The sequence below is a fragment of the Barbatula barbatula genome (assembly GCF_947034865.1).
Source record: "Barbatula barbatula genome assembly, chromosome: 6".
Taxonomy (NCBI): Eukaryota; Metazoa; Chordata; class Actinopteri; order Cypriniformes; family Nemacheilidae; genus Barbatula; species Barbatula barbatula.
Window position 1 is genome coordinate 18,585,533 of NC_136765.1, and position 12,440 is coordinate 18,597,972.

Here is a 12,440-nt window from a genome sequence, read left to right on the forward strand (position 1 = left end):
TCAGATTGCTCCAATCCCGTATACATTTATTTTTTTCTGCTAAACACAAAGGAAGATGTTTGGAAGAATGTCATTGACCAAACAGATATCATCCCCCTTTGACTCCCATAGTATTTATTTTCTATACTGTAGCAGTAAATGGGGCATGCGATCTGTTTGGTTACTGACATTCTTGCAAAAATCTTCCTTTGTGTTCAGCATAAGAAAGACATTTTTAACAATCTGAGGATGAGTAAATGATGACATAATTTTTGGGTGAACTGTCACTTTAACGTTATTGGTGATGAACTAACGTTTTATTAGACACGCTATTTGAATGAATCGTGTTAAACGTTTAAATAGTGTGTTAAACAGTCCATCTACAATAAAATCATCACATATTTCTTTTTGTTTTCATTGAGGGACATCTACAATGTCTTTACAAACACGTTTAGATGAAATCTTGTAGTCTCAATTCTAAGTTAATTAACTACATTAATTTAAAGCCCCAAGCTCCTAATGTATTTTAACAATTGTCCCATTAGATTATCCTTGATTTCTTCTCTTTAATTCTTGATACTTGAATAAAACAGAACTGAAAATCTTAACCATTTGATTGCAAAACATGCGAAGTACAGAGAACAGGGAAAGCTACTACTTGGCCAACATTTAGGAGCAGCCAGCGTAAACATAACTGAAAATATCAGCTGGCAAGTGTAGTCTAATGAAATGAGTCACTTTCCGTTACGCAAAACCAGGCAACGTAGACCAGGCACCGAGCAGCGCAGGACAAAACAGAAAAATGGTCAAGCAAGTGGCAACAACAATATGTTTTATTCTTATTCATTGCGTTATTTGTTACTGGGCGTTTAGGTCATCTTGTAACATACCCTCATCCGCAAAGAGCATACCGACGATTGCAAAGTATTTTGGCACCAAAGGTCGTTATGAAGAGGTAAACACATATTTAATCGATGACATTCTCGCCATAAACAACTCAATAGCGAAGCTCCCTTCCTCGAAATGCAGTGTGATTCATCTGACGGCTATAATTCGTCATGGAACGAGGTTGCCGACCAATAAGAAAGTACACAATATGCGGGATTTCTATAATCTAGTGGTGCGCAACGCCTCCAGCAAATTGAACTGTTTGTCAGAGATCAAATCACATTGGACGATGTGGTACACAGATGATATGGACGGGCAGCTGGTGGACAAAGGCAGTGATGATCACAGGTATTTGGCGCAGAGACTGATCAATTGGTTCCCATCTCTGCTGTCCGTGGACAATGTGCGTAACGGCGGCGTAAAACTGATGACTAGCACCAAACACAGATGTATGAACAGTACCATCGCTTTTAGAACGGGACTTATACAAGGACTGAATATTGAAGGTAATACACGAGGGCCCAGCCCTGTAGTTATCAAACACACCCACTCAATGTGTCACACACAGATTACACACCGCATGACTTCGCATTCTTAATGTGTTTGGGAAAAAGATGTTCATTTGAAAACTCACACTTGCTACTGAATAAAATATTCTAGAGCCCCTTTAAAAAGAGAACATGGAAAATGTGTCCAGGAATTTGTCCTGGGATCTTAAGATTTTGTACATTCACACTGCCAGTGATTTTCTGGAATCTGTGCGTGCGTTCATACTGATCCCGTGAAGATCCCAAAAGACACGTGTCGCAATATACTGCAATGTAATGTGCATTTCTTGAGTAGTGAAAATTTGGCTGATCACAGTTAAGGTCTTGTTAGGTGGCCTAGTAACTGCCTTCCTAGTAACTAAATAGACCTAAATAATCTCTCTTTTTGTTTATTATTCTGTAGCATATATTTCTGCTTTTTACAAATGACAAAGACATCAGTTTTAAAACAAAGTTTTTAATTTATGTTTTTCTATTGGTAAATGCAGAACAATATGTTACTATTCGTAACTCCGGTTCTCTGAAACAGAGTGGAGAGATCCACCTATGGTAAGGGCATCCGTACCTGACCTCTGCAGAAGCATCCTATTGCACGAAGTCTGGCTTTTGACACCTTTCCTCAGTGAGCATATTCACTTCTTGTGCAACAAGTGGGGCAAACTTGGTGGATATCTCCACTCTGTTTCAGAGAACCGGGGTTACGAACATTATGTATGAATAACATGTGGCAACATGCATACATAAACAAACCCGACAACCTACACAGATATGAACTTATGGTGTCAGGTAAATAAGATAAATGTATTTACACTCACTGGCCACTTTATTAGGTACACCTGTCCAACTGGTCATTAACGTAAATTTCTAAACAGCCAATCACATGGCAGCAACTCCATGCATTTAGGCATGTAGACATGGTCAAGACGATCTGCTGCAGTTCAAACCGAGCGTCAGAATGGGGAAGAAAGGTGATTTAAGTGACTGAACGTGGCATGGTTGTGAGTGCCAGACGAACTGGTCTGAGTATTTCAGTAACTGCTGATCTACCGGGATTTTCACGCACAACCAATCTCTAGGGTTTACAGAGAATGGTCCGAAAAAGAGAAAATATCCAGTGAGCGGCAGTTCTGTGGGCGCAAATGCCTTGTTGATGCCAGAGGTCAGAGGAGAATGGCCAGACTGGTTCGAGCTGATAGAAAGGCAACAGTAACTGAAATAACCACTCGTTACAACCGAGGTATGCAGAAGAGAATCTCTGAATGCACAACACATCGAACCTTGAGGCGATGGGTTCAATCATCTCAGACTGGTTTCTTGAACATGACAATGAGTTCACTGTACTCAAATGGCCTCCACAGTCACCAGATCTCAATTCAATAGAGCACCTTTGGGATATTCGCATCATGGATGTGCAGACGACAAATCAGCAGCTATATGGATTCAAAAATCTCTTAAGGAATGTTTCCAGTACCTTGTTGAATCAATGCCACAAAGGATTAAGGCAGTTCTGAAGGCAAAAGGAGGTCCAACCCGGTACTAGTAAGGTGTACCTAATAAAGTGACTTGAATAAAGTGAGTGTATAAAGCACATTTATCTCAGCAGAGCTGGGCAAAGTGCTGAATAGAAACCGAGTTAAAAACACAAGACAAGCTAAATTAAATAATACAAAATAAGTAAAATCAATAAAAAGCCTGGGAATAAAGGCACGCTTTAAACCTTGTTTTAAAAGTAAAATTAGAAGGTGCAAGGTGGACGTCGGGTGGCAATTAATTCCAAAAACAGGGGGCGCGGCAACTGAAAAAGCCCTATCACCCTTTGTCTTTAAACGTGAACGCGGGTCAACTAAAAAGCCCATGTCAGAAGATAACCTTTCAGGTGGGGAAATAAATAACATGCTAGTGACATGTATAAGCCAGGCTAGCGGCCCTGGCTAAATGAGGGGTAAGAGTGAGGCTATGAACAGCCCGTCCCCAAAACAGATTGAGCTACCGGTGTCCTGGTAACCATGGGGAGGATCTCAACTTGCAGCGGCACAAACGTCCTGAAGTGAACTCCCTTAAGCAGTGTCCAAGAGGCAGCCACCACTGGTAGAGTGAGCTCTAAGGCCCCCTGGGGTCTTACATTCATATGCCATGGATATCGCTTCCACAAGCCAGTGAGCGAGGCATTATTTCGAAATGGGGTTCCCCCTGTGTGGTGGAGCCCAGGAAATGAAGAGCTCATTGCTCTTTTTAAGAGCATCAGTCCTGACAATGTAAACCCGCAGGTCACGCACAGGACACTCTACGGAATGGAAAAGGAGGTGTGTGAAAAGCGGCCAGCTCTATCACTTCACATGTCACTGCTGGAAAGCATTTAGGCTTAAAGGCACGGTTAGACCTAAGAAAACTGTATCTCCACTGAGATAGAATTGAGTGCACGAGGAATAAACTGAGGGTGCATAAAAACACGGTTGGTGTTCCCCATCAATGTCCCATCAAACCCGCTCCAAATAATTATATGAGCAGAGTGGAGTGTGCTTGGCAACACACCATTCAAGTCATGTCAAGTCAGCTTTATTTATATAGCGCTTTTTACAATTTTCATTGTTACAAAGCAGCTGTACAAGAAAAAATGACTATAAGTAAAACATAAAAGGTTATGGAATTCAAAACACAGGTCAAATATCAGACACACAATAAATTCCTATAAGCAGTGTTAATTAAATAAGACTACCAAATTCTAGCAGCCCCCCCGGCCAGGCATTCACTGCTCTCCCTTCCTCTGAGGCTCCCCATCCTGTTAAGGATTCGCCTGTCGTCACCACTTACGCAACATACTCACCCCTAGAGGGGTACCATGAGTGTAAAACTCTTCATTCCTCCAGTGAATCCTCCAGCATCACTGTGGCAGAGCGACCGAGATCTCATAAAGGGCTGAGATGAAGAGTTAAGACCCACTTCATGAACGCCCTAATTCTCAAAGCCCATGGTCAAAACTTTAATATCTGATGCCATAAAACCCTGTAATCTGAGACAGGTGCGATTATTCCACCCTCTGTCCCCCTCTGAAATGTGAAAGTCACTTCATGACGTACAAAAATGTGAGTTTAAAAATAAGTATTATAGTATTTAGATTTTGTAACCATTTCACAATAAGCTGTGTATTTTCGTGTTAATAGTTTTGATTTCAATGTCAAGGTTAAACTGCGTTAAAAACGCTTTTCTCCCATCTGAGCTTAAGCTTGGTGGTTAGGACTCTTGCATTCATCCGTGATTTAGCTAAAGACGAATTGTATTTTTTAGTTGTCAATTAACTAACGAACATAAATTACTCACTTAGACTATATTTGTTTATAGCCAAATTATTTACGATTTATTATAGACGCGTGTCATCAGTACACGGCTTTTCCGGCATTGTTTTGCCTTTTGTTCATGCAGGGCGCTTTGCGGGACTGGTCCCGTTAATGTTACCAGGTACCCTTTCCAGAATAACTTCCGGATCAACCCGGGATGTGTTTGCGTTCACACAGAAGGCACTCTGGGATCAGCGGTCCGTGTGAAGGGGGTTTTATAATTTTAAAGATTTGTACACCCAAAAATGTAAAAGTTATTTTATCATTTATTCATCTTCATGTCATTTCACACCTTTTATGCATTTAGCAGACACTTTTATCCAAAGCGACTTACATTGCATTATACTAAACATTTGTTTCTAAGTAAAGTGCAATCCCCTGGGATCGAACACATGACCTTGGCATTACTAGTGCCATGCTCCAACATCTGAGCTACAGGAAAGCTATGCATGATTTTCGTTGTTCTGCAGAACAAAATAATATATTTTGAAGCACGTTGGCAATCCAAAAACATTGGTCCCCATTGTACGGACACAAAACCATTGAGAAATTTCTCAAAATATCTTCTTTTGTGTTCCACAGAAGAAAGAGTCATTGCTGAGTTAGAAATAGAAGAGAATGATGCTTTGATGCGTTACTTCGACCAGTGCCAACGGTTTGTGAAAGAGGTGGAAAACAATAAAAACGCTTTGGAGGAAGTGAAACGTTTTAATGAAGGACCTGAGATGAAGAGAGCAATGGAGAAATTGGCAGACAGGCTTGAAGTCCCTTACTCCACCATCACTTATGGTATGTCAATTAACTTTAAAGGTATCTTGACTGACGGCAACAATGAATTGTTTGTGAAATTAATGGAGGAGAGCCGTTTTAATGTTTTGAATTTCCCATTTTAGAAAAAAAAGGAACTGATGTTTTTTTTAAAGCACAGCCACAAAGAAATGATGTTAGCATAACAAGTCCTTTTTCCCCAGAAGCAGGATATGCAGGATAAACTTTGATATAGGAATATATGTGAGCTGCTTCAAAATACAGTCTTTAAATTAGATAGTTATTGATCTGCAGAAGATGTAAGAAGCTGTACATAAATGCACAAACAGCAGTGACACTAACAGAGCAGGGGCAAAGACTTAGGCAAGTGCAATTCTTGTGTTAAACAATAGATGGCAGTGTTGATTTAAGATTTTCTGTACCCAAGAAGCAATTATATCTCAGATTAAGATGCAGTTTGCACATTTCGCCTATTGTCAAATATACAGGATGCATTTCTACTGCTGTCTACTTTGCCCAAAGCGTGTTTACCGATGTCACAATTTAACTATGTTTTACTATGCGTTTTTCTTTGTAGACTCAATAGAAGCAGCATTCTACCTTTGCTCATATGAGTTCACTATCAAGGGGGTGAACTCACCCTGGTGCCAGTTGTTTGATGAGGCAGATGCACTGGTATGGAAATCACTTTGCCTGCAATCTCGAAGTATTTTATTTAGATTTATTTAATTTATCATCACATATAAGTCATTTTGCGGTGTAATTGCTTTTTTTATTCATTTCAATTCCTGCTGAGGTGTAATCTTTTTCATCTCTGCTCCTGGAGACCCACTTGTCCTTTAAAGTTCCACTTCCAACCTAATGTGACACACCTGAACCAGCTGACCGAGGTTTTCAGGATAAAGGAAAACTACAGGCAGGTGTGTTGGAGCAGGTTGGACCTGAACTTTGCAGGACAGTGGGTCTCCAGAAGCAGGGGTGAAGGCATCTACTGTAGGGGATTTGACTCTGATTAATTATTTTACTAATAAGTACATTTTTTAGACCATGTACCGATCTTAAAGTCCCTGTGAACCGGAAGTTGCGATTGTTTTTCCTTCCGTATTTTGTTGCATTTCCGAGTTAAATGGAATTTTGAATGAGAAATACAGTGGGCGTGGCTTTCATCTTTTTCTGCGATTTGATTCGCAAAACCATTTCAAACCAACAGGTGGTGATATAACTCTAACCATAAAGCTGTGTTGGCCAATCAGAAGCCTGGAATTTGACGTCAAACAAAGGAAATAGCGGCATGCATTCCAATGTCATACGCCAAATCTCCAGTGAAAACGGATTTCCCGAGCTCAGTGGTAAGAGCATTGCGTTAACAACGCAAGGTTGTGGGATCGATCCCAGGGGATTGCAGATACCTATGTAAAATGTATTGGATAATGCTATGTAAGTTGCTTTGGAGAAAAGCGTCAGCCAAATGCCTAAATGTAAACTCTTAACCATAACAAGTTTCTAAAAATCTTCCCCCTGGCAGGACTTGTAAAATAAATTCCTGTGTTCGTGTGGGCAGGGCCTAACAAACGTTATCTAAGATGGACAGGCATTACAGAACGGACGTGCATTTTCACATTTTAACTAAAGATTATATATTTTTCAAAAGAGAATTATCCCCGTTGATAATTGATTGTAATTTTCTTTTCACTGGGACTTTAATAAAAACTAATGCTTATTTCACAAGCTAATTGCATTCTAAGAAAAAAGGTCACATGCACCATCAGGTGCCTAAAGTCCCTATGTTAAAATATGTGTGTTATGGCTCTCAGGTAATGGAGTATTCTAGTGACCTGAAGCAATACTGGAAGAGAGGCTACGGACACGAGATCAACAGAAAGTCCAGCTGCATCCTGTTCCATGATCTTTTCCATCGCCTTGATCGAATTGTTGCCCAGTTCAAGTAAGAACATTTTTAAATCTCTCTTATTTTATCACATAAAAGAAAGATGAAGTCTTGACTGTACAAATTGTGCATTTTTTGTTACCTTTATTTTCCATCATACTGCTTCTGCGTCACAATGGCCTTAATGGAAAAGAGATTACACAAGAGTCTTTAATCTGGGACCAGGTTTCTTTTCTGAGAAAGAATAGTGTCTGGTACCAGCTTTCACAGCAGTATCAGTTGTTATGTCTATAATAAAGAGGAATAAAGGGAATTAGATCAGCAGGTACAGACAGACAGGAGATTCAAGTGTGGCAGCCAAAGGGAGTCTACTGTGAAAATTACAACAAATCCACATCTGTTTCACCTTGTGCTCTTGTTTTGTCTTTGAGGGCTGAAGAAAAACCACGCGCACAAGCACAAATTCAGAGACAATTCTCTGATTTCCAAATAAGTTTATGTTTATAATAGAAATATACTGTTGGCTAGTTGTCTGTCCTGTTTGGAAGGCTAAATTTGAAAATGTTGTGAAAAAGACTGCAAAACAAAATTCTAACAAACTGACTCTCGTAAATATGTCGGAAATTAAAAAGCGAGTTTAGTTGGTACTGTATGTGCTGTATCAATGGAACTTTTGACCATGGCCACTCAGCTTCGTTTTCTTTCTGGCAATCACCAAGGGCTGACAACCCTGGTTGGATTATACTCCGCCTGTGTTCACAGAGGGCTATTTCTTCCCTTACAGGATAAAAGCAGCAGTCTAAGCTCCTGGAAATAGTTTGAAATCCTTAGACAATACAAAAGGGATCTTGATATGTTCTAGGTAATATAGGCAGTCCTGACATTGATAATCTGTCCAAATAGACATTATTATTTCATCCACATGTTCAGGAAAGTTTGAAAGTCAACCCTGTTAGTAAACTACAGTTCTCATTATTTATTCTGAACACAGCAAGAGGAAAGACGAGAGACAATAGAGAGAAAGAGAGAGAGGCCGGCAACACCTCTATTTGAGAGTAATTAACCATTTGTAAGAAATATGTTTATATTACATTTACAGCCCAACCAGCGTCATTTCACTAAACGACATTCACACCCACTACCCGTTTAACACACCGTGCTCCTGCACACCACATTATACAGAACACACAGCGTCTAACAGGAACCGGAATGATTCAATGATTACCCTCAGATAATATAATCTGTCAGGTACCTGACTCTTGTCTGTTTCACATCCTATTCTGTGTTTGAAAGCTAAACTGAAAGTTAAGTAAACTTGGGTGTGGGGGTGTGCATAAGGTCCGTAAAACTGGATGGTTCAGGGATTCCATAAATATGCATATTATGACACCATTGGTAGCATGAGGTACATGATCCTTAGAAAATACTTTGCATGATTTATGTGTTATTGACCGGTGAGACTTGCTGTGAAATTAGAAATTAATACATACATGCTTTAAGGAATATACTGTAAAAAGTCAAAAATTTCAATTTGAAAACGTTGGTTCAAATTCTGCCTTATAATAGAAATTTGTTCACTTGAATTTAAATTACTTGTATTAAACGGACTTAAATCTAGCTTCATTTTATCAATCTTGTTTAACTTATTTCTACTTCATTTTATAAGTCAATTTGATATTAATTTACTTGATTTTAGATTGAATTCAAGTTTCACAGTGAAACTTGAATTTCCCAATGGATATTATGCATCATTTTTATTATTAAAATAAGTTCAGCCCTCATATTTTTCCAGATCAGAATTTTCTTTTTTTCATGGAACACAATCATCTAGATACTTTATTTTAGTATGTTAGAAAAGTCTTGGCTAATTTTTTGTTACTGACAGCCAATGTATGCATAGAGTTTTCCATTCCATAACTGTTTGTGTAAATCCAACCAGACAGGTTTTGCAATTGTTTGGATCCATTTGCGTTATCTGGCCCTTTCTGTCTCTTTTGTTAGTCATGACTAACCATATCTTTAGTCAAATAAAAACACAGTATAGTGCATTAGGTGGTGTGTTGGAATGTTTATCACAGAACTAAAAGTGTGAATGGTATGTTTTTTGTTGTCCATTTTTGTGTCATTATTTGTATAAACTCAGTATAGAAACAGTTTACTCAAAATGAACATTCTGTTAAAACTATGTTAACTACCATAGTAGGAAAAAGATCTTGTTAAAGAAGATATTTTGAAGAATGTAGTAAAGCAAACTGAGGCACTTTTGACTACTATGGTTGTCAGTGGTGGCCATTTACTGTTTGGTAACAAGCATTCTTCCAAAATTATTTCTCTGTTTTCATCAGAACAAAGAAATGTATACAGATTTGGAACAATTCGAGGGTGAGTAAATGATGACAGAATTGTTTGGGGGTGAACTCTGCCTTTGAAGAAGCGACCACATGTAGATCTGATAAAAATACTGTAAAATATTTTTTTAAAAGCCCAAATATTTGCTTAACAACTTGTAAAACACGAAGGGGCTGTTATTGCAACATTGGATCAAGTTCCGTTATTCTAGCATGTCAAAGTAAACTCTAATATTAAGTTTGTCCTAATATTGTCACACACATGCGTTCTCATCGAGAGTACATTCTCTATAATCTCTGAATCTATCGCTCTCTGCCAACAGAGCCTTTGAGTTTTCAGTAAGAATCTTTGTTTGTTTAATCTTTATTATATTTGTTGAGCTTTCAATCAGATGTGTCAAATGAGACAAAGTCATGCACGGCCCAATTCGTGATTAATGTTTTTGGAACTGTACATTCATACTCTTCAGGTGTTTATTTCAGTTGAGCTCAGTGGTAAGAGCATTGCGTTAACAACGCAAGGTTGTGGGTTTGATCCCAGGGGATTGCGGATAACTACGTATAAATGCATAGGATAATGCTATGTAAGTCGCTTTGGATAAAAGCAAATGTAAATGTACTCATGACCGTGTTCAAAAGTTGTGCAGCACAACTCCACAATCTAAAACAGCAGGAAGAGTGATCTGCATTTCACTTTGTCATAGATTATAAGGTATCTACATTCTCTCATATTGCTTGGAAACAAAAATCAAAGCAAAGGTTTGTATGAAAAGAAGTTAGGGAAGGGAGGTGCAAATGTAAGAACCGTGAATTGGGCAGTATTGAATTGCTTTATTTTTAGTGGCAAATCTTGACATGAGGGTGAGTACTGAACTTTTCCAAGGAATCATTTTTCTGTTTCTTCCAGGTTGAATGATACAGTATCTGAGGTTGTAACAGTGCAGGTTGGCCACGCTGAGACGCTGATACCCCTCCTCACCTTGCTTGATATGTTCAAGGATGACACACCTCTCAAGTCAACTAATTTCGCCATCCAACAGAACAGAACGTTTCGAAGTAGCCGCTTTGTGCCATACACTGCCAACCTGCTGGTAGCGCTATACGATTGCCCAGATGGAATAAGGATGGGGGTGCGACTAAACGAGAAACCTTTGACCTTGCCTGGACTCACTGAATCCGTGCCCATGTATGAAGATGTAAAGACGCACTACGGTGCTCTGCTCGGGGGGTGTGACCAAGAGACTGTGTGTAAAATAAACAATTCATAAACACAAGTTGACCACATTTAACTTCACAAACACCACCAGCAGTATTAAGAAGTACATAAGAACAGCTGACAAACTTGCCAAATTGTTTTAGGTTAGAGAGTATTTTACTGTTAAAAAAAAGCTGTGTTAGAAGTATTGATACAGAAGAATTGACCTTGATGCTTGATGACTCTTGTTTCTATGGACCACTAACTGATAGTCTCCAACCAAGGTCGACTTGACAGGCTTGGACACAAGTTTTATGGTTCAGCAAAGAAGTGTAACCAAATTTACTTTATTATCTGTATGGACTGAATTATTTGACCAATAAGTGATTGATTTACACATTGTGCTATTTGGCACAACAGTAAATTGTTTACGCTTTATTTAATCATATATAAATCTTATACATTCTGACCAAATATCCTTGTAAATGTATATTTTATGTATACGTGTATTGTGTGTGTTATTATAATAACAATTTGTCAGTGTCAGGCTTTTTCCTATATTGCCATTGTTATTATGTGCAATAATAAATATCTTCCCTTTGTGGTTCAGCTAAGGTTTGATTTTTGTTTCATTTAATCGTTTTCTTTGTGGTGCACATCCTTCCCTGCTTACTGACCACTGTTTTCATCTCTTGTTGTCCTAGGACTCAAAGTCTTTAAAATAATAATTAATATTACAGTATTATCACTGTCTTATAAATTTAATAAGGTAAGTAGGTGAAATTATGGCATAATATTTATGTAACATTTGGCATGTACATTTATTGTAATGTCTGCATTGCCAGTGTGTGAAGTCTGGTTCCTCAAGGCTTTACTTCCTCTTCAACATCTTAGGGAGTTTTATTTCTTGCTGCGGTGATTTGAGCTTCCTCATAGGAGCATTAAATTATGATTTTCTGTACAACTGCTTTGAAACTAATGTGAGTAATCCCGAATTCACTGTAATGCTTTGCCCTTTTTGTTCTTTTAGAATTACAAAAGAGTTAAATGAGTAACTTCTGTTGAATGTTGCCTTCACATTTTTTATTGGATAATTTGTTACAAAGTTAGTAAATTGTAAAACAGATACCTCCCACAGAAATTGAGAAGATTATTTTTACTTACTGTTTAGTACCAGTGGTCTTCTGTTTTGCAAGCTACTGATAATACATACAAATTCGAAAATGTATTTTTTAAGAATCTTGAATATGTTAAGATTTTAAGCGCACTAGATAATGTTTTTAATGAATATCTAAATGTAGGCTATAGTTCATTTGAGGTGAATGTTTTTTTTAATTTGTGCTTGTTTTTTATAAGACCTCAGCCTACGTTAAGGTATCATTAATTAACATCACTCAACAATGCATTAGCTAAACTTGAATTTTTTGTCTTATTCATCTTTTAAATATGTATAAGTACATGTTGAAATTAACATGAACTAAGATTATTTTT

At 38.2% G+C, this 12,440-nt stretch overlaps 1 protein-coding gene across 1 annotated transcript; it reads left to right on the forward strand.

Moving 5' to 3' along the window:
* Nucleotides 1-660: 660 nt before the first annotated feature.
* minpp1a (multiple inositol-polyphosphate phosphatase 1a) lies at nucleotides 661-11,568 on the forward strand. The gene is made up of 5 exons (XM_079458946.1): nucleotides 661-1,373; nucleotides 5,333-5,539; nucleotides 6,096-6,193; nucleotides 7,333-7,463; nucleotides 10,662-11,568. Exons 1-5 carry the CDS (start codon nucleotides 782-784, stop codon nucleotides 11,020-11,022), a joined length of 1,389 nt encoding a protein of 462 aa, XP_079315072.1. The 5' UTR covers nucleotides 661-781; the 3' UTR covers nucleotides 11,023-11,568.
* Nucleotides 11,569-12,440: the final 872 nt, after the last annotated feature.

Coding starts and splice junctions, on each gene's coding strand:
- minpp1a (XM_079458946.1), top strand. CDS start 782: ATGGTCAAGCAAGTGGCAACAACAATATGTTTTATTCTTATTCATTGC. Junction 5,540..6,095: donor TTACTCCACCATCACTTATG/GTATGTCAATTA, acceptor TTTTCTTTGTAG/ACTCAATAGAAGCAGCATTC. Junction 7,464..10,661: donor CGAATTGTTGCCCAGTTCAA/GTAAGAACATTT, acceptor TGTTTCTTCCAG/GTTGAATGATACAGTATCTG.